The sequence below is a fragment of the Hyperoodon ampullatus genome (genome assembly GCF_949752795.1).
Source record: "Hyperoodon ampullatus genome assembly, chromosome: 8".
NCBI classification, from domain to species: Eukaryota; Metazoa; Chordata; class Mammalia; order Artiodactyla; family Ziphiidae; genus Hyperoodon; species Hyperoodon ampullatus.
In genome coordinates, this window is record NC_136921.1 from 12,106,261 (window position 1) to 12,127,977 (window position 21,717).

General features: G+C 38.6%; 1 protein-coding gene across 1 annotated transcript in view; it reads left to right on the top strand.

The window, feature by feature from the left end:
• The window catches only part of COL4A4 (collagen type IV alpha 4 chain), a gene marked incomplete at both ends in the record, with an annotated part of 128,805 nt that overhangs the window by 38,936 nt on the left and 68,152 nt on the right, over positions 1-21,717 (top strand). Inside the window, 13 exons of the mRNA XM_079709903.1 lie at positions 3,426-3,494; positions 6,953-6,988; positions 8,329-8,391; positions 8,755-8,790; positions 9,005-9,046; positions 12,247-12,327; positions 13,155-13,208; positions 13,471-13,530; positions 14,413-14,457; positions 14,936-14,989; positions 15,755-15,824; positions 16,361-16,465; positions 20,671-20,835. Of these exons, the coding sequence (XP_079566029.1) occupies positions 3,426-3,494; positions 6,953-6,988; positions 8,329-8,391; positions 8,755-8,790; positions 9,005-9,046; positions 12,247-12,327; positions 13,155-13,208; positions 13,471-13,530; positions 14,413-14,457; positions 14,936-14,989; positions 15,755-15,824; positions 16,361-16,465; positions 20,671-20,835 (880 nt within the window). The remainder of the gene's footprint in view (positions 1-3,425; positions 3,495-6,952; positions 6,989-8,328; positions 8,392-8,754; positions 8,791-9,004; positions 9,047-12,246; positions 12,328-13,154; positions 13,209-13,470; positions 13,531-14,412; positions 14,458-14,935; positions 14,990-15,754; positions 15,825-16,360; positions 16,466-20,670; positions 20,836-21,717) is intronic.

The window sequence follows — 21,717 nt, forward strand, 5'->3', positions numbered from 1 at the left end:
AGGCTGGATGTGTTCGAGAAACAGAGTTATTACAAGTGTACTGGGAGCCTGGTGAACAAATGCGGGTGACTGGAGGATGAGGACAGAGAGTTGGGCAGGACTTAGAAGACACGGGGCCTTGTAGACTATGGAAGGAAGCTGGGTTTTCTTTTCCATGCCATGGGAATGCACTGGATGGTTTTAAGGAAGGAAGAAATATGATCTGACTGACGTTCTATCAAGATGCTCCTGGCTGCCATACAGAGAATGGATGATAGGGGAAGGGAGGCCACTTAGCAGAGCTTAGGTTGTTTATCATTCAGGGTTCACTGCAGATACATAAACCCCTCTAGGTATTTCAAGCGGAGAGGAAATTTTTTTTTTTTTTTTTTTTTTTTTGCGGTACGCGGGCCTCTCACTGTTGTGGCCTCTCCCGTTGCGGAGCACAGGCTCCGGACACGCAGGCTCAGCGGCCATGGCTCACGGGCCCAGCCGCTCCACGGCATATGGGATCTTCCCGGACCGGGGCACGAACCCGTGTCCCCTGCATCGGCAGGCGGACCCTCAACCACTGCGCCACCAGGGAAGCCCGAGAGGAATTTAATACCAGGAATTTGGCACTTATTATTATGGTTGGAGGATTGAAACTCCAGGGTCACTATGGGACTACTGATTTCAAGGGCTCACACTTAGCTGAGATTCAGAAGTCAGAAGCTTCTCTTGCACTTCAGCCACTGGCCGCTCTTCTGAATGTCGAGACACCAGCAAACATTCAAGTTTCTAACTTCCTGCTTGGCAGCATCAGCAGTACCCGAAGAGGATGTCTTCCTCAATTCTGCCTCCCGAATCTCATAAGTACATCTCCCAGGTGGAACCTACTTCACACCCAGCTGCAAAGCAGTCTGGGAAATGTAGTTTTTAGCTTTCTAGCTCCTGTAATGCAAAAAGATAAATGGAAGAGATTTGGAACGGAGGTCCAGGAACAGCTGACAAAATCCAACACTTAACTTTACAGCTCTTAGTTTTTTATTTTTCCTTCAAAAATTTGGACTTTTATTTAAATATAACTTCAGCAAGAACTGCCCTTTCCTCTACCACTTATATCTCCTTTCTCTCTCTTTCTTTTCCTTTTTTCTCACTTAAATAAAGACTAGAGATAATTTACCCTTTCAAAGCTGATTTTCTGTGACTGTCTTTCAGCCGTTCCATTTCTTTAATTAAATATAATTTCCTGAGATTCCTTCTAAGAGGTTTTCTCATCACCACCACAATCATCTTGCTTTCTTCTGTGAGTTTTCCTTTTGTTCCAGATCGTAGTAGAAATGATCGATCTGAACACAAAACTCAAAAAAGAATTTCCATATTCACATTTTTCTTGTGGTACCAAGTAACAACCAACTCCCACTGTTAAGCTTCTCAACCACTCTTTATTTTCAGACTCAGCCCTCTTGAAGGCTCAAGTGCAGTCTGGTGAATGCACATCTCTTAAGATCTTCAAATTGGATCATGCCTCATTCTACTGAGCATCCATGAACATTCAGGAGAGCAGGGTTCTCGATTTTAGCTTGAACACAGCATGTAGTACTGACCACAGTACTGAAGTTTGTCATAATGATCTCTTTGCAAAGTAATTTTTTTCCCTTGGCCTGTTTCTTATATGGGCAGTGCTCACTTTGCACACAGTGTGAGATGTTAAGAATGGCATGCAATCTGAAGGCACACAAAGCAGCCTTTACATCCAATGGGAAACTTACTATCATTCCATGACCTTTAAGATATTTTGTTATAGCATCACAAATATATAGAGAAAAAAATTTTAACTAATATTTATTTAGTATGTTGTAATCTAAAGCATTAGGAACATTGAAAATGAAAGATTTTTCTTTCTTTGTAAAAACTTTTCAAGGCAGTTTGAACTGTGCTTGCTGTCTTCTGGTCCCATAACTTAGGACATGAAGTGAATGTGTTTTCTATGCTTTGGTGAATGTCATACTCTTCTCTAAGCTTGGACCAGCTTCCAGTGTTGTGAAATATCTCTGAGAGTTTCTTTAACGTGAAGTTCTTTTGCCTGTGTCACTCCCTCTGGCACATCTTCATCCTTTTGGTCACAACCACTTCCCTCTTTTATGTTGATAAGTTTGCTTTCCTAAGTCCCTCTGGCTTGAATGACAGCAATGACAACATTCCCACAATATCTATCCCTTCCCTAATTCCACTTACAGTCTATTTGAATTTCACCTCTACTCTTAGCAGTTTTCATTTCCTCACTTCATTTTCATCTTTCTTGGCAATCCTCTCTTTCAATGATTTGTTTTTATGAAATATCCTTTGGGTTTATCACTGGGAGACAAGGGGAAACACAGCTACATACTTCGTTGTCTGTGTGTGAACTAACAGGTGTTAGTGACCAGTCACTGATAGACTTTGAAAGGCGTGATATGATCAGTTGGTGATCATGGTCACATGTTACTTATGTAGTGATCTGTGGACCAATGAGCCAGCAGTGACGTTTGTGCTTTATGCAGTGGCTCAGTTAATTAATACACAGTGGTAACTGAAATTTGAACCAGTTGGTTGGAGGACTGGTGTGATGTAACTTATTTGTGGAACTGAAACTCACACGTATTGGGACTGTGCAAAGCAACAGTTGCTTGTGTAGGCAAATCTGATTTCTCAAGGAAAGCGTTGATGTAATTTACCACAAAACTGTTTAGTATCTCCCTTTGGAAGCAAAGTCAAGCACGCTCCTAAGACAGATTAACTTTGAAATCTGCATGTCCTTCACAGGAACCTGATACATGAAGATGGTAGAATTTTCATATGGTAACTAAGTTAAGATGTATTAAGATATTAAGTAGGAAAACTTTGGGGAGAAAGTACATTGAGGTATTTCATTCACTTTAAAAAATTACTCTAAGTAAACAAACTTGCAGCTGTGTATAAAAACCTTCTAAAAGGAACATGTTATGGTTTTTTTTAAAGTTAATCTTACAACGGATAACTAGGCCCTGTTTTGAATACAAATACTTAAATGGATAAAATAATTTTTTTTGCCGTTTCTAGGGCATAAATTATTAACTGACAGTGCAAAATTGTTTACTTATAAGTATAATACAAGTATGTGCATTATATTGTGAAGAAAAGTGCAATTTTCCTGCTGAATAATTAGTAAACAGCTATAAATGTATTAGTATTATATATAACCTATATAAATATATTAGTAGATATTCTGTCTTAGGAGATTCCTCAGTAGATCTTAACCAAATATTAAATAAGTATATATGACAACTTTAGGATGATAATAAAAATGAGAATAAAGAAATCTCCACTAGTGAAATATGATTATAATGGTAATTTTATTGGTGAGTAATATTTTACTTGCTAAAGAAAATACAGAAATAGTGATATGCACTTTTCCTCTCTTAAAGTGAATATTTTATTTTCAGGGCCTTCTTGGGAAAAAAGGAGAAAAAGGAAATTCAGTGTTCATTGTAGGTGTCATTAAAGGTATTCAGGTAAGCTTTACAATCAGGGTGGGTTTAAAACAATTTTTTTACAATAAATGCTGGAGAGGGTGTGGAGAAAAGGGAACACTCTTGCACTGCTGGTGGGAATGTGAATTGGTACAGCCACTATGGAGAACAGTATGGAGGTTCCTTAAAAAACTACAAATAGAACTACCATATGACCCAGCAGTCCCACTACTAGGCATATACCCTGAGAAAACCATAATTCAAAAAGAGACATGTACCAAAATGTTCATAGCAACTCTATTCACAATAGCCCGGAGATGGAAACAGCCTAAGTGTCCATCATCGGATGAATGGATAAAGAAGATGTGGCACATATATACAATGGAATATTACTCAGCCATAAAAAGAAATGAAACTGAGCTATTTGTAATGAGGTGGATAGACCTAGAGTCTGTCATACAGAGTGAAGTAAGTCAGAAAGAGAAAGACAAATACCGTGTGCTAACACATATATATGGAATTTAAGAAAAAAAATGTCATGAAGAACCTAGGAGTAAAACAGGAATAAAGACACAGACCTACTTGAGAATGGACTTGAGGATATGGGGAGGGGGAAGGGTAAGCTGTGACGAAGCGAAAGAGAGGCATGGACATATATACAGTACCAAACGTAGGGTAGATAGATAGTGGGAAGCAGCCGCATAGCACAGGGAGATCAGCTCGGTGCTTTGTGACCGCCTGGAGGGGTGGGATGGGGAGGGTGGGAGGGAGGGAGACGCAGGAGGGAAGGGATGTGGGAACAGATGTATATGTATGACTGATTCACTTTGTTATAAAGCAGAAACTAATAAAAAAAAAAGAAAAAAAACCAATTTTTTTCTATATAAGTAAACCCATGCAGAAAACACATGGACTGAGATTTCCTTTAAAATGTCTCTGAGGACACTGGTTTTGATCATTACCCTGACCCTCTGGGATGACCCATACTTCTTGTGTGAAGGCACTTGGCTTTAGCTTCTCTGGCTGCAAAATTCCCCTCCCTCTCTATGATTCTCGCAGAGTTGCAATGAATACATTTATTTCAGGGTTTTTCAGCCTCGACACTGTTGATATTTTGGGCCAGTTAATCATTTGTCTTGGAGGCTGACCTGTGTATTGTAGGGTGCTGAACAGTTTCCCTGGCGTCTACCCATTAGATGCCAGTAACACCCCCCTGACCACCCCCACACCCAAACAATATCTCCAGACATTACCAGATGTCTCCTGGGGGAGAAATCACTTCCAGCTGAGAATCATTAATTACTTTGTAGTTAAAATATTGTGATATTAATACTTACCATTGATGATGATAGAAGTCACCACTGTTGAACTTGAAAATTGTAGAAACCTGATAGCACTATCCTAAGCAAATGAAATGCTTTTGTGTTTTTCACAGAGAATGATGTACAAATATTCAGAAATAAACTCTTGAATGACCACTGCATCTCTCTAATCTGAGTAGCCATGGATGAGCAGAAGGAGATCACTAGATATAATAAACTCAAGAGGAGAGATACATACAGTACATTTTCAAGACATGGTCATTTCTCTTAAGGAAAGATATTCTACAATAATTAGATAAAAGTAGTCCTAGATTGCCTCTGTCAGATTCCAAGTTCTGTGCCACCTGGAGTGGCCATACCTGAGTGGTGATCCCTTAAGTGAGCTTACAATATTTGTTTATAGCCTCTGTGCCTATTCTTACTTGTTAGACAGCAAGCACTATGCTTCTATTTATAGCTTCTTAAATGATACATTCATAAACTTAGCATCAAAAACAGGGTCATTCTAGGAACCAGTATGATGTATTGGAAGAAGTGAACTGACCCTTACCTACTACTGTGACTTTAAGCAACCCCCTCAACCTCTCTGAGCCTCATTTTCCTTATTTGTGAAAGGAGATTAATATCTACCCTGCCTTCCTCTCACTGCTGATGATCTGTTATAATAGTTTATACTGCCATGTATTGTAAAGTATAATGTACAGTACAATATTAGTTATGGTGGGTATTTTTTGGTAATTGTGCAAGAAAGAACAGGCGAGACAGAAAGGGAGATGAATATAGAGAATTCCTCATCTTAAAGAGAAACAGAGGATCCCTAATGAAAGTGGCATGCAGATCAATAACCTTGGAGAAACAATGGTTTTAAGAGCCTATATCCACTTCATACCCATTTGGATGATTATTATTAAAAAAAGAAAAAGAAAAACAAAATAATGTGTCAGTAATTATGTGGAAGAGTGGGGACCCTTGTGCATTGCTGGTGGGAATGTAAAATGGTGTAGCTGCTGTGGAAAATGGTAGGGTGATTGCTCAAAAACTTAAATGTGGAATTACCCTATGACCAAGCTATTCTACTTCTAGATATGTTCTCCCAAAAATGAAGGCAGGGACTCAAACAGATATCTGTACACCCATATTCATAGCAGCCTATTCACAATAGCCAAAAGGTGGAAGCAACCCAAGTGTCTACCTACTGATGAATGGATGAACAGAGTGTAGTACATACACACATGCAACACAATATTATTCAGCCTTAAAAAGTCAGGGAATTCTAAAGCATGCTACAACATGGTTGAACCCTGAGGTCATTATGCTGAGTGTAATAAGCTGGTCACAAAAGGACAGAAAATGTGTGATTCCACTTAGATGAGGTCCCTAGAGTAGTCAAATTCATAGAGACAGAAAGTAGATGGTGCTTGCCAGGGGCTGGGGAAGGGGGGATGGAGGGCTAGTATTTAATGGATACAGGGTTTCCATGAGGAAATGAAAAAGTTTGGACAATGGAAGCGCAACATAGTTGCACAACATGATGAATGTATTTAAAGGCACAGAACTGTACACTTAAGAAAGGTTAAAATGTTAAATTTTATCATATGTATATTTTGCGGTATATTTTACATTTTGGAAAAAAAGAAAGAGTCTGTATTCAAGAGAATATACACCCCTTGATCCTTTAAAGTGAGTAGAGTCTCAGGGCAGAGTCGAGTCACAAAGCGGTAGGTATACACAGTGGCAGAGAGGGTTTCCACACTAATTCCCTTTACATCCGCTCCTAGGTGATAACAAGGTGTTAATTAAGGGAGGAAAGGTCTGCCAATCAGATGACAGACAGTTAAACTGATGAAATGGGACCACTGGATCGAGAATTTAGAGCTTTGTTTTTTTCTTTAGAACATTTTAAACTGAAAGATGAAATCTCATCTTGATTCCATGTCCTCACGACTCCAGCAATCTTTCCCTGGTTTCAGCTGAGTAGAAGTAGAATTCAGGGCTTAAGAATGGAAACAGAAAAGCACCTCCATAGAGCCCTTCCACAGCTGTCTTTTCAACACTGAAAAACTGAACAAACTGCACAGACAGTCCAAATAAGTCCTGTGTTTGTGTTTTTACTTTTATGTTGTGTGTTTTAGGGAAATGGTGTTGCTCTTCTAATGCAATGTACTGATACTATTGCAGGGTGACACAGGGAAACCAGGACCTCCCGGCTTACCAGTAAGTCTCCTGGGCAGGCCGTGTGCTTCTGTTTGCTCCTCAAATAGCCTATGGCCTCCACTAGTTTGCATCTCAGCAGGACCAGCTACCTAATTTGCAGGGCCCACCTGGTGCAAAATGAAAATGTAGGTCTCTTGTTCAAAAATTATTACACATTTTAGATGGTGACAGCAGAGCATTAAATCAAGCATGAGGCCCTATGTGACTGCACAGGTCCCGGACCCACAGAGCCACCCTTGAATCTCAGCAAGCTCCGGCTTACCTTTCTCTTCTATCTTGCAATGATCATTTGGTATTGCTTGGGTGGCTATAGTCGCTTAATATTTAGGAAGATAATTCCGCTTAGAAACTACCTAAATAATATATGTCCAGTGAAAATGATTTTGCTTGCTGAATCAGTAATTGTGTATTATGTTTAATATTTTGCCCTATCTTCATGTTCCTGGAATTTGTGATTCAATGATTATATTTGTCTTTCCAATTCGTCAATATTCACAAGATTAAAACTGAAAGCAATTTTGCCTCCTAATGATTCACCTATAATTTTGTTTGGTAACTTCTGGCTGTTGACAGGATTACTTTCCCAGGTTGGTTTTAACTTACTACTCTGGAAGCTCAGTTCTACATTATCAGTGAGATACCTTGGTGTCACTGTTAAAATAAATACCAATTCATTCTCTAGGAGAGAGTAATGCCATTGCACACTCTCAAATCATTTGACATGGGCAGGGTGAGTGGGAGAACAGAGCCCCTTTCTCCATACTTCTAGAACTGCCCAACTATAACCTTTCCTTGTGAATTTGTGTGTTATTATGCTGTAACTTAACATGTTGCAGAAAATTGTTTATGGCTGAATTGCCTTGATCTTGAATTGGGGACATTTCTATTCACACTGATCTTACAGGGCGCGTTGAAAGGATATATTAGAGCATAATTACATTAATGTTTTAATTTATTTAATGCTAAGCAATATTATATTGTAAAAGCATTTTGATTTATATTAAATTTATAACATATATGGAATTAAGGCGTAACAAGCTTTCTTTGTTCTCTACTTTTGCTACTAAAGATTTATTTGTGAATAAGTAGATTGATCTCTGGGTCTTAACTTAATCCCAAACGTAGGAGTTAGTCACACCCACCAGAGTGCTACTGCCTGCCAGCTCTGTGCCCTTTCCCCAGCTGTATCAGAGCTACTGTCCAAGATGACGCAGCAGGGCAGGTGTGGCCGGGACTGTGATTTCTCCGGAGATCTTATCTACCTGGGATTATGTGCAGCTCTCCCATGAACGATGATTATGGTTTTTGGTAACGAATTTACTGATTTTTCTTATGTTTAGGGCTCAAGGGGAGCGAGAGGACCAGCAGGCCCAGTGGGATATCCAGGAGAGTCAGGGTTAGCAGTAAGTACAGCACTGCTGATTCTGTCTCTCTAAAAGCCCTGACTTGATATTTAAATCAAGCAAAAGAAAGAATTGCAGTCTTGGGCAATTCAGGCAGAGATGGGTTCTTTTCGAGATGATCACCTGATGAATCAGCCAACACCCACCATTATGAGCATGAGTCCCTCCTGAAGCACAGGTCCCTGGAGGTGGGGGGCAGGAGGGGAGTGGGAGGGACAAGCAGCCCAGCCGTGGGAGGAAGTAGTCCATCATGTGTGTTTCAAAATTAAGCGTTTCCTAAAGAGGAGCTTGGGACAACCAATAAGGGCACAGTCTGATCTCCATCACTGATAACTCATTTGTGTGTTTTTGCTGTTGATTTAGGGACCTCCAGGCCCTCCTGGGAGTCCAGGTTTGAAGGTAAGCGGCCATGAGTAAGATACACAAATGAAGTCCATGTACAATGAGCTAAGTGACCACTAATATTTGTCAGAATCATGTCTTCCCTCTTTTTAGAATTCCCAAGCTATTTAATAAATACACTTCAACAAATTGCTTAACCAGAAGTCTTATTACTTGTAATTACTTTTTAATATTCCAAAGCAATTAGTTTCCTTTTTCTTTTCTTTTCCAGGGTAATCCTGGCGTGGGAGTAAAGGGGCAAATGGGAGACCCGGTAAGAACTCCCTTTTGCATGGAGGAGCAGATGTTAGAATGTATGGGCTACCCGGGTCGAGGAGACCGTTCTGATTACCACTTAACTTGTGTTCATTCTCTTGTCACTGTCCAGCTTTATGGCTGAGAATTTGTCTTTGCTGAATTATTATGACACCATTACCCTTGACTATAAAATGACAGTTCTGACAAAACCTAACAGTAAATTCAATTTAATTTATATAACACACTTCCCCCTAGCCCAAAGACATGGAATATTTCTGGTAATATATCCGGGGTAACAATTTGTTTAATTACGGATTTGTTTAGCTTAACTTGCCAAATTTCATCAGAGTCCTAAACTTCACACATAAATAAAAGTATGAAGAACTGTGACCCAAAGCATTGAGCAACACACCATCCACCCCTCACACCCGTAGTCCTTTCTGCTGAAACACAAAAGTAAGTAAGGATAAACTTTAGAAAAGTGCTTTAAAGTGGCAGCTCATCTGGAAACAATCAGAATGCTTAAGAGTTGGTAAGGGGCTCTTTCAACAACTGTGGGTAAATAGACATTGAGCATCTACCCTGTGCCAGGCTAGGATTGGTGCTTGGTTTGGGGATTTAGCGAGACAGATCTGATCTCCTCTCTCATGGAGTTCCAGTGTGGTTGGGAAATTTATGGTACTGCCATTTAACACGCTTGCCAAAAATATACTGGAAGACGTCATGATGTGGGGAAATTCCAGGTTCTAGTACTTACTGGGTTGGCCAAAAAGTGCCTTCGGTTTTAAGTAAAAATAAAAGACACATTTTTCATTTTCACCAAGAACTTTATTGAACAACGTATTCACCCTTTTGTACCACTACCTTCTGCCATTTTTCAGGCAACTTCATCATTCCATCTTCTCAAAACATTTTATCTTTTTGAGCAAAGAATTGTTCCAGGTGCCTTTTACAGTCTTCCAGGGAATTGAAATTTTTTCCATTAAGAGAATTTTGTAAAGACTGAAATAAATGGAAATCCAAAGGTGCAATGCCTGCTGAATATGACAGGTGAATCAGAACTTCCCGGCCAGGCTGTAACAGTTTTTGCCTGGTCATCAAAGAAACATGCGGTCTTGCATTATCCTGATGGAAGATTATGCATTTTATGTTGACTAATTCTGGACGCTCTTCATCGAGTGCCACTTTCAATTGGTCTAATTGGGAGCAGTACTTGTTGGAATTAACCGTTTGGTTTTCTGGAAGGAGCTCATAATAGTGGACTCTCTTCCAATCCCACCATATACACAACATCACCTTCTCTGGATGAAGACCGGCCTTTGGTGTGGTTGGTGGTGGTTCATTTTGCTTGCCCCATGAGTTCTTCCATTCCACATTGTTGTACAGTATTCACTTTTAATGGCCTGTCACAATTTGTTTTAAAAACAGAACTATTTCATTACGTTGCAGTAGAGAATAGCATGTGGAAATATGGTCAAGAAGGTTTTTTTCACTTAACTTATGTGGAACCCAAACATCAAAGCGATTCACATAACCAAGACTGGTGCAAATGATTTTCGATGCTTGATGTGGATATTTTGAGTATGTCGGCCATCTCCTGCGTGGTATAATGTTGATTGTTCTCAATTATTGTTTTAATTTTATCGTATCAACTTCAGTTGGTCTACCCGACCATGGAGCATCATCCAGTGAGAAATCTCCAGCAGGAAACTTTGCAAACCACTTTCGACACGTTCGATCAGTCACAGCACCTTCTCCATATACCGCACGAATCTTTTTGTGTGTTTCAGTTGCGTTTTTACCTTTTAAAGCATAATATGCCGAAAATGTTACTTTTTTTCTTCCATCTTCAATATTAAAATGGCTACACAAAAATTCACCAATTTTGATGTCTTTTTTAAATGACGCTGATATGACACCTGTCACATACAATCTAACAAAATTGTCTCGAATGAAGTTAAAGACAACTAAGTGCTACTAGAGCCATCTTATGGAAAAAAATGAACGAACCTTTTGGCCCACCCAATATGATAGGAAAATGTGCAAAAAATAGTGTTGTAAAATATATTAAATGATTTAAAATTTTAATAAAATATAAAAATATAAACTATATTCTACATTTAAATTATGTTTATTATTATATAGTGTTACTTGCATTATAATATATATATTTTTTATTGGGGTATAGTTGCTTTACAATGTTGTGTTAGTTTCTGCTGTACAGCAAAATGAATCAGCTATAGGTATACATATATTACCTCTTTTTTGGATTTCCTTCCCATTTAGGTCACCGCAGAGCACTGAGTAGAATTCCCCGTGCTATATAGCAGGTTCTCATTAGTTATCTATTTTATACATATTAGTTTATATATGTCAATTCCAAACTCCCAATTCATCCCACCCCCCTTTTCCCCCCTTGGTGTCCATACATTTGTTCTCCACATCTGTGTCTCTATTTCTGCCTTGCAAACAGGTTCATCTGTACCATTTTTCTAGATTCCACATATATGCGTTAATGTATGGTATTTGTTTTTCTCTTTCTGACTTACTTCACTCTGTATGACAGTCTCTAGGTCCATCCACATCTCTACAAATGACCCAATATCATTCCTTTTTATGGCTGAGTAATATTCCATTGTGTACATGTACCACATCTTCTTTATCCATTCATCTGTTGATGGGCCTTTAGGTTGCTTCCGTGACCTGCCTATTGTAAATAGTGCTGCAATGAACATTGGGGTGTATGTGTCTTTTTGAATAAGAGTCTTCTATTAGAGTTTCAAATTATGTTTAACACACCATTTGGTCACATATACATGTATGCACACATGCATATTATGCACATATGTGTATATGTAGACATATGTATATGTATACATGTGTGTATACACAGTTATATACCCACACATACATACAAGCACACACACACCACAAAGAACTGTACCAAAGTTTTAATAGAGATTATCTCTGGATGGTAGGATTATGGATCACTTTCATTTTTTCAATTCATTTTTAACAGTAAGTATGTATTATTTATGAAAAACAATAAACATTTAAAATTACATTATGTATTTGCCATGATTTTTATTTTAAATCCATGACATACAGGCTTGTAAGCATTAAACCACAATATATGGGTGAAAGTCTTCTTAGTTTCAATTTTTATTTCAAAATAAAGTTAATATGAAATTCTTATTATCTTGATTTTTTTTAAAGGGTGAGGTTGGCCAACAGGGTTCTCCAGGACCCACCCTTCTGGTGCAGCCACCTGATTCTGGTCTCTATAAAGGAGAAAAGGTAATTCTCAATCCATATGTTACCTTGGTAAAGTAGTCATAGCCAACATTTTCTGAACATGATCCTGTGCCAGCGAAGAGCCGAGCACCTACATGCAATGCTGCCTTGACCCCAAGGTAACCTTTACAGGTTGGTACTATTATTAGCTCCATTATACAGAGTTGAAAAAGTGAGACTTGGAAAGGTTACCAGTGTTCTCAAGTTTACCCAGCTGTTGAGTGGCAGACCTAGCTTGGGCTGCTAAACTGTGACATGTCCTGCAGGATGTAGTCCCCCATTCATGTCTTTGATAGGGTCGCTGAAAATACCACTGGAAATCCAGCTGTCCTTTAGATGTTACATATGGATCTGATGCTTTGATAATTGAAAGGTGACAGATGCATAGAACTGAGCGTGTAATAGACTCTTGGCAAATATTAATTCCTTTGTCACCCTCCAACACTGATGTTACTGATGCCACGCGCACATTCTCTTGTCAGTTTTCAGTTACTGGATTCAGTTTCACTACCTTGCTCAAAATGAGCCTCTCCCCTCAGTGGCCGCATTCCCAGCTTGCATCTGCCGCCCTGGTTCCATGGTGGCTCCCCCCACCGCTCTGCTGTCCCACACCGCACAACGCTACACCTCTTACACAGAACTGGCTTCCTGAAGAGTGTCAGGTTCAAAGGTGCGCTTGGATCTTAGTTGCTTATTACCGACAGTTGAAGAGTAATCCCATATTAAAAAATTAGGAGAATGGCTGTTGAAAGAGGTAATTTCTTAAAGAGATGGAACTCAGTATGTTGAATAAAGCCGGTAAGCCAGATTATATTCATTGTGATTTTTAGGGTATTAAAGGAACGCCTGGGATCATTGGACCTCCCGGACCACCAGGACCCAAGGTAATTTATTTAAAGAACTTAAAAAATTGTATGATGTGCTATCTTAATTTAAAATTTTTTACATGGTTATTATCACTGCTTTAAATGCTGATATGTTACTAGAACTTTTCAATATTTCATCATAATTCTGGAGGAAGACTATTTCCAAAGTAGCTGTTTTCTTTAAGCTGCTGGCAATAATTTTTATTTCTCGTTTTGTTTTTGCATTCGTATTGCTGAAATACTGTTGCTTGAACTCCTCTAAAAGTGTCATCTCTTTAAGGGGGAACCCGGTATTGGGACAAAAGGAGAGAAAGGTATTCCTGGGTTTCCAGGACCTCGGGTAAGGATCATTCTTGGCGTCCTTAACTTCAGTGAGTTTGGAGGCATTTCTCTCACATTTTTATAAGACTAGATCAATATTTCTGAGAGTTCAAAAGTGGAGATTATCTCTAGGAGGAATGCTATATTTTGGTCAGCAAGAATTGTGTGATAACTAAGTGCCCCAGAGCATCCCTTTCATGGACATTATTTGGATAAAACAAGCAAGCAGAAGATGGGAGAATTGGCAGGAAGTAATGGGATCATGACATTTTCTTACTGGCTCAGTGTCAGTGTGATAGTAGCTTGGAATTGTTCATTTAAGCCTATTTGATAAAAGAAGGTACTGATCTAGGGGCAGTAGCTAGAAAACAACTATAGCATCAGGCCTCAAACATCTCCACACATGTCACTGATGGGATCCCCATTCATAGAGTCACCATGAAGGCCAGACCTTGGTGAGCATGGGCATTGAGTTTATTTGGCTCAGATTTAGTACTTAACGAGACAATATTGATTTCCATAGTAATTTTCATTGCTGATAATGCATAGAGCAACTGTTAATCTCTAGACAAATTATATTGCAATGATTCAAAGATATTTAGCCCAGTTCAAGCATTAAATTCAATAAATTGAAATAGAAGAACAGCAAAAACAACAAAACAGTTCTTAATTTAAAGCACTGTGAAGGACATTAATTTTTTTGAATAAGATTAAAGATCAATTAAAATAGCAAATGTTACAAAGAAATGGAATCTCTTATATTTATTTCCTTTATTCAGCTACCTTTGCAGACAAGATTAAATACCAACAGAACAATCTCATAAGGTGAAAAATGATTCACTGGACTGGTTTATGTATTTTGTTTTAATTCTGCTTGTGTTGATTTTTGTGAATTTATTAGGGGGACCCTGGCTCCTATGGATCTCCAGGTTTTCCAGGATTAAAGGTAAATGAACACGATTATAGAGAGGATAAATACATATTCATTAGTAAATGCAATTCAGTATCATTCAAAAGTTGTACCAGGGCCTGTAGACTCACACACAGTAATGAGAAAGGAAACACACTTATTTTATAAGTTACATGATTTCACTGTGGGTACAAAAACTAAAGCACAAAACTGTCTGATGCAACCCCAAAGCAGTGTTAAGATTCTGTACAGGATCTCAGTGAGCATGTGTCATTCAGATTAAATGAGAATGAGATAATTTGTCACCCAATCACATTTTTTAAAACAGGCATGTTTCATCCCTGATGTTCTGCAATTACCTTCATTGTTTGATCCTCATGAAAACAACACTGTATATGTTATGCATTGTTTTATTTCCTGTAAATTTTGTAGGTAAATATGTGGATAAAAATAAATGCTTTATATATGCTTAAAAAATAAAAATTAAAAAAGGCATGTTTTTGGTTATTTGTAGGGGGAACCAGGAGTTTTTGGAGATCCTGGGCCATTTGGATTTCTTGGTCCAAAGGTAAAAAAGTGAGCCTACTTGAGTACAGTCTGATAACATCCTCTATCCCTTATGTTATCTAATTTACTTTTTAAAATATTTCAAAGAATCATTCAAAATTGGGTTCATTTTGCTTATATTATTTTAATGCATGTGGTAATGATTACATTTTACATTTGAGCAATGATCCTTTTGAAGGTGAATAATAATGAGAGATTCAAAAATTCCCTAGGGATTATACAGTAGCATGATTAAAAACAGAGGCAACCGTGGAGAGTTCTTTGCTTTGAACACCACTGCATTTTTTCTTTCCTTTTTATGTGACCTCACCTTCAGCACTTGTGCAGGTCAAGCCATGGTGGCATTAAGGTGACACAATTAAGGGGGACAATATCTGCTGCTAAAATAAAATGTAGGTTCAGATCCTATAGGCAAATAAACTATTTGTTCTAGAGTGCAAGTTAGACATTAATGCTCATAATAGATCTAAGAAACTTCATGGCTTCAGAGGTATCTAGTTGATGCACATGGAAGCATTTTTGGAGTTTGAATTTTTTTTCTTTTGGGAGAACTTTCCCAGTTGGCTGTTAACTTCTGTTTGTAGGTGGGAGGTCTCATACTTTTGCTCCTCTTAGACCACCATGAGCTATTTATTTCTCTCGTCAGCCTATAGGCTTTGTTTCCTCTATGAATGCCCTCTTGGTGATGCTAATATTTACGTAGTGCCAGGAAACATGAGAAAAAGATTAATATTTCTAAGAAAAGTGAATGAATGAATGATTTCAGGGAGATCCTGGAGACCGCGGGCACCCAGGACCACCCGGGGTTTTGGCAACTCCAGCTCTTCCACTCAAAGGTTTGTGTTCCATTCGATTTCTCTATAAATTATGCTGAAATGGGATTTGCGTAGTCCCCAAAAGAAGAGTTTGGCCTAGTCCTTCTGTAGTTTACACACTCGGCAGGCTAAATATACGAACTTTTACCATGAATGTATAATTATACTAGTGCAAGTAGAGATGTGCACCTTGGTTTGTCTCTATCAGCCATAAGACACCAAATTTTATTTTAGTGGGTGAACTGCATGCTGGGATTTTTATTATGTTACCTTTCAGAAAGTAGGTTTTTTAATCACTAGAAATGTGTGAAACCATTTGACTAAGACCTGCCAAGATGCTGCCTCCAGGAAGAAAGCAGCCTAGATCGATGACAAATTCAGCACTACTTCATGTGTCTGCAGAGGAGGGTCTAAGATATTGCACTTGAAACGTGATGAGAAACTGCAAAACAATCTCCTGTTGTACTTTAACAAGGCTCACAAAAAGTGATTGTGCGTGAGCCTTTAAATGTATATATATATGTTTACTATATACATTATGCCATTATTTTTGGCAGGGCCTCCAGGGGATCCAGGGCACCCTGGCCGCTATGGAGAAACGGGGGCTGTTGGACCACCTGGTCCCCCTGGTCCCCCTGGTAGACCAGGGGAAGTCTGTGCAGGTATGGCTTTTACATGCCAGGTTTGCTGCATCCTCTTCCACACCAGGGGCTCTCCACTCTAGCTGTTATTAAAATCACCTTAGCATTGTTTCAAAAATACTGATGGCTGTGCGTACCCCAGATCAGGAATGTTGGACTCTCTGAGGGATGGATGGACCAAGGCATCTACTATTATAAAAGTGTCCCCATACTTTTTTTATTTTTGGCCGCACTGCGTGGCATGTGGGATCTTATTTCCCTGACCAGGGATCGAACCCATGCCCCCTGCATTGGAAGCATGGAGTCCTAACCACTGGACCACCAGGGAAGTACCCACCACCCACCCCCAACCCCTGCTTAATTCTAATGCACAGCCAGGATTAAGAAGCACAGAGCTCAAACCAATTAATCATTTAATTGGAAGAAATCCAGGCTCCTGGACTGCACCTCAGAAATATTCAATCACTATCTCAGGGGTGTGATAAGAAATATGTATGTAAAACGGGCTTCCCACAAGATGACCAGATGCAGTTAAGATGTGGAAACTGCTACTAGGGTTAGAGTGTGTCTTTAGGCCTTTCCCCCTTTCTTGGAAGGCTCTCTCTATGGACATCTACTTGTTAAAATTTAGTTCATCCACCTAGGCCCCAACTTAAATCTTCTGCATGAAATGTGGAAATACAAAATTGCAAATTAAAAAATAAAATTTTAATTCGGACTTAGTTAAAAAATAAACAAAAAACAACAGCCCTCTCGCCCACAAAAAAACCCCTGTGGCTCATGGTAGTGTTTGATGAAAGGCCTGAGAAATAATCCTGTTCACGCAAGGACTTTGAACTCCTTCAAGTGCTGTCTTAGCTAATATTCCCAGTGAGATTAAGAATGGAAGTTTAGGGAATATTTGCATTCTGTGAACCCAGGAAGACTGATTAAACATGTGGGGAGAAAAGTCTGGTATAAATGTAATTTTATCCGGTCTGTTTCATGTTATAGCTCCTGAGGAGTTAGAAGTTTCCTGATATATTCAGCTGTGAACTACAAAGTTCTTGTTTAATGTTTCACGAAGCTAGCTTTCACTTTGTAGGATCTGATGACCACAAAGGCAGTAAATAAAGCTTTGTTTAGTTCATTTACTCTTTCGATATCGCAGCCATGGCTTAATTGACCCAGACCTATATAAATCATACAGAATACTCTGTTGGTCGGTAGGCACTAGACTCTGCTCTTACATTTCTCCTTTCGGGCTTGTTTATAATAAAATACTACCTCCAGCAGATTGAAATCAAAACCAGTGGGAGTAAGTAACACCTGTCTCTAGCACATCCAAACCAAGTATAACAGGAAGCTTCTTAATTCCAAAAATCTTTTTTAAAAGAATCCATATTTTGACTCCAACCTATAGTAAGAAATAATTTTATATTGTGTAGCATTTACATTACATTACACACATATATGCATACATACATACATATGGTTGAAACACAAATTTCACAAAATAATATCTCTGGGGTATCTGATGCACTCTATTTTCTATTCCATTCTTTTCTTTTGAAAAAAAAAAGTTTTTAATCCTGGCCAGAACTGAATTGATTTCATGTCCTATCAGTTGGTGGTTGAGGCTGTGATATGCCATACACTGTAACACATTCTGCCTGTTGGAAGCTGGTTGAGCATTCTCCCTGGTACTGGGACGAGATAGCAGGCAGCATCTGGGACCATCCAGTGACTGATTGTGGAGATTCTGAGTCAGGTCTTAGGACTGTTATGAAGACAAGATGGTAGCCAAGTCCACAGGAGTACATGTTCATTTTGTTTTAAACATACCATTGTATGTAGCCTTTATTATACATATTTTGTTTTATAGTCATCTATAGTATTTACCATGAGATGAGTTGGGTTTTGGAGTCAGACACCTGTGATTGAATCCCAGCCTTCCCAATCAGTATAGTATAGTGAAATAGTTATGCGTTTACACAATGGACTAAAAACATTCCAGGTTGTAGTACTTACAAGCTGTGTGATCTTGGGCATTTATTAAACTTCTCTGTGCCTGAGTTTTCCTGTCTGCAAAATGGAGTTCTTGTTACAGTTGAAAGAAATAATATGTATACAGTTCTTAGAATACAACTGGGGATATAGTAAAAACTCACTGTGTTAGCTACGATTATTAGTATTCATATTTGGCCTAAATTTTCTGTGCCTTATCTATAAGGTACGAACTTTTCAAGGTTGTTGAAGGAGTAAAGATAATGTTTGAAAATACACGTAAAGCCCCAGCACGTATGCACCCAGTAACGAAAGCCATCAATTTAACTTGCGTGCTACATTACTGATGATGGACAGGGTTTCAATTGTCTATTGCTGAACACATAACCCAAAACCTAGTGGTTTAAGACAGCAACATTCAGTATATTCCCCTTCAGTCTTTCTGTGGTTCAAGAATTCAGGAAGGGCTGAGCTGAGTGATTCTGGAGCAGGGATTTTCATCTGGTTGCAGCCATAGTGGCTGGAACTGAAACATGAAGAATGGCCAGGCATCTCTCTCCTTCATTTCTCATATAGTCTCAAGTCTTTCTGTGTGACTCTGTACTTAATTTAGGCTTCCTTACAGCATGGTGGCTTCCGAGCCGTGATATTGCTTCCGTGGTGCCTCAGGACTCCAGTCCAGGCATTTCGTTCACAAGGAAGAAGCTGAATCTTCTTTAATAATCTGGCCTTGGAAACCATATCGTGTCACTCCCGCCATACTTCAGTAGTCCAAACAACCACAAAAGGCTGGTACATTGAAGGGACGGGGAACATTCCACCTCTTGCTAGGGGAGCGTCAAGAGGGACTAGAGCTACCATGGCGCCATCTTTGATAATGTCAGTCTTCCACAGAGAGATCCTGGAGTCAGGCATGCTTAGGAAGAAGCAGCTAGGAGTAATGGTCACTCTCACACCAAGGCTTCCAGCTGTCTTTGAGCCAAAGCCACCAGCGAGGGGGAAGTAGCATGTCAAGGGGAAGCAGGATTTAGCTGCTGCTGCATTACTTTGACCTCCTCTAAACACACTGAGCATCCAGTCGTTCACTGAGAACATGCCAGTTATTGCAGTAAGCTCCTTATGTGGATTATTTTATTTAATCTTCATTACAAGCCTCCGAGGAAGATATAGAGGATTAAATAAGTTAAATAACCTACTTAAGTACCTGTGGCTGGAGAGGGAGAGGCCAGGTTCAAATCTAGCACCTCTTTGCTTTTTCACAAACCTAAGTGGTTATAGTGTTTTACATCTACATCGAAAATTATGTGAGTCCCATTTTTTTTTGGCTGTGCTAATTAATTTTGGGGTAAAAGATTAGAAGACTGTCTCCATGTAAGCATATCTCAAGCATATCCAAATATTACATTTTAGTATCTAAAAGGCAACACCAGTTTTCTCATTAAATTCTACTAGTCAATGATAATTATAAAAACAAACAGCTTAAAATTATATGCCAGGTACCTATCTACATGATTTAATGTATTACCTTATTTAGTTTTTTCTAATTTTTAAAATTTTTTATTGAGCTTTAGTTGATGTACAGTATTATGTGTTACAGGTGTACAATATAGTGATTCACAATTTTTAAAGGTTATGCTCCATTTATAGTTATTATCAAATATTGGCTATACTCCACATGTTTTACAGTATGTCCTTATAGCTTATCTCATATGTGATAGTTTGTACCTCTTAATCTCCTACCCTTATTTTGCCCCTCCCCCTTCTCTCTCCCCACTAGTAACCACTAGTTTGTTCTCTATATCTGTGAATGTGCTTCTTTTTTGTTATTTTCACTAGTTGTTGTATCTTTAAAATTCCACATGTAAGTGATATCATACAGTATTTGTCTTTCTGTGAGTCCATATTTTAATTCACTATATGTGCTAATGTGTTTATTCAGGTTATTTTTTATCAAGTTATCAAAGTGGAAATTTTTAAAAATAATTTTAATTAAACAATGTATATTTCTTTTCCAATAATCCTAAAGAATAGACAAAAAGATAAGAAAATCCGATTCCCTAAACCTTTATTACCACTTGTGTGCTTGTTTCAAAAGAGGTGAGGCATAGTTACTTTTTAACTACATTTTTTTGCCTTAAAAACATTCCACAGCCTAAGAAGAATGTACTGATTTTGATTTCTTCTACAGAAAAATGTAATATGAGAGTATGTGTGGTTTTCATTCTTGATTTCTCTTGGAGGCATGATGGGACCCCCTGGGCCACGAGGGTTTTCTGGTCATCCAGGATTTCCAGGGGCAGCTGGTATTCCTGGGAGAGCTGATTCTGCTCCAGGAAAACCAGGCAACCAGGGACCACCTGGGTTGCCTGGAGTGCCAGGGTTGCCGGGACCTCCAGGATCAGATGGTAAAGTGCTCTTCATTCACATTCACTAGCATTTATGTTGCATTTGATATTTGCAGTATCATTCAGAAAATGTGACTTTCCAAATTTTAAAAAAGTTATCTAATATTTCATAAGCCAAGTTAGTAGTATTAATAATACAAAAAAGTAAGCTGATGTTGGACTACCACATCACTTAAATTATGTGAAAATATTTGGATGGGAATTTAAGTATGTTGATAGAATGTTGTAAATTAACACAATTTTTATTTTTTAAATGTAGTTGTCATTTTTATAGAGTTATGTATGGACCTGGCTTGAGTCAAACAGCTCTACAAAGCCTTTTGTGAAAAAACTGCCATCCCAGGCAACCCCTTCTCCTATTCTCTCCTCCCCAGGGGCAATATTTTCCCCACAATTAGCTGGATCTCTTGGTATTTGCCTCTATATTGCCATTCAACATACTTGTGTTGCTATTTCTTAATTTTTCAGTTTGCGCATTATCTATTGACTTTCCTCTGTAGCGGGTGAATTCACCTCTTTCCCCACCCACCACACATGTGCCATTTTCCACTCCTACAACCTATCAATATAGTTATCGTCATAATTTTAGTTAAATAAATATACAGTGTTTACACAGAAGGGTTATATAAATGCTATTCACCAGTTTAGCCATATAATAATATATGATACTACTTTCCTAGCATAACAGTTTGGTAATAATTGTCATATCTTTGTGTGTTTGCTTGGTTTTCAATATACTTATTGCTAGTTCAACCTCAAACCGTCTGGAATTGTATACATCTCTTAATCATACATTTAACTCATTACTAGTATTACCTCTTTGAATAAATCTCATCTGGAACTTTTTGACCTGTTTAAATTAGGTCAGGTTGCAATTTTAAA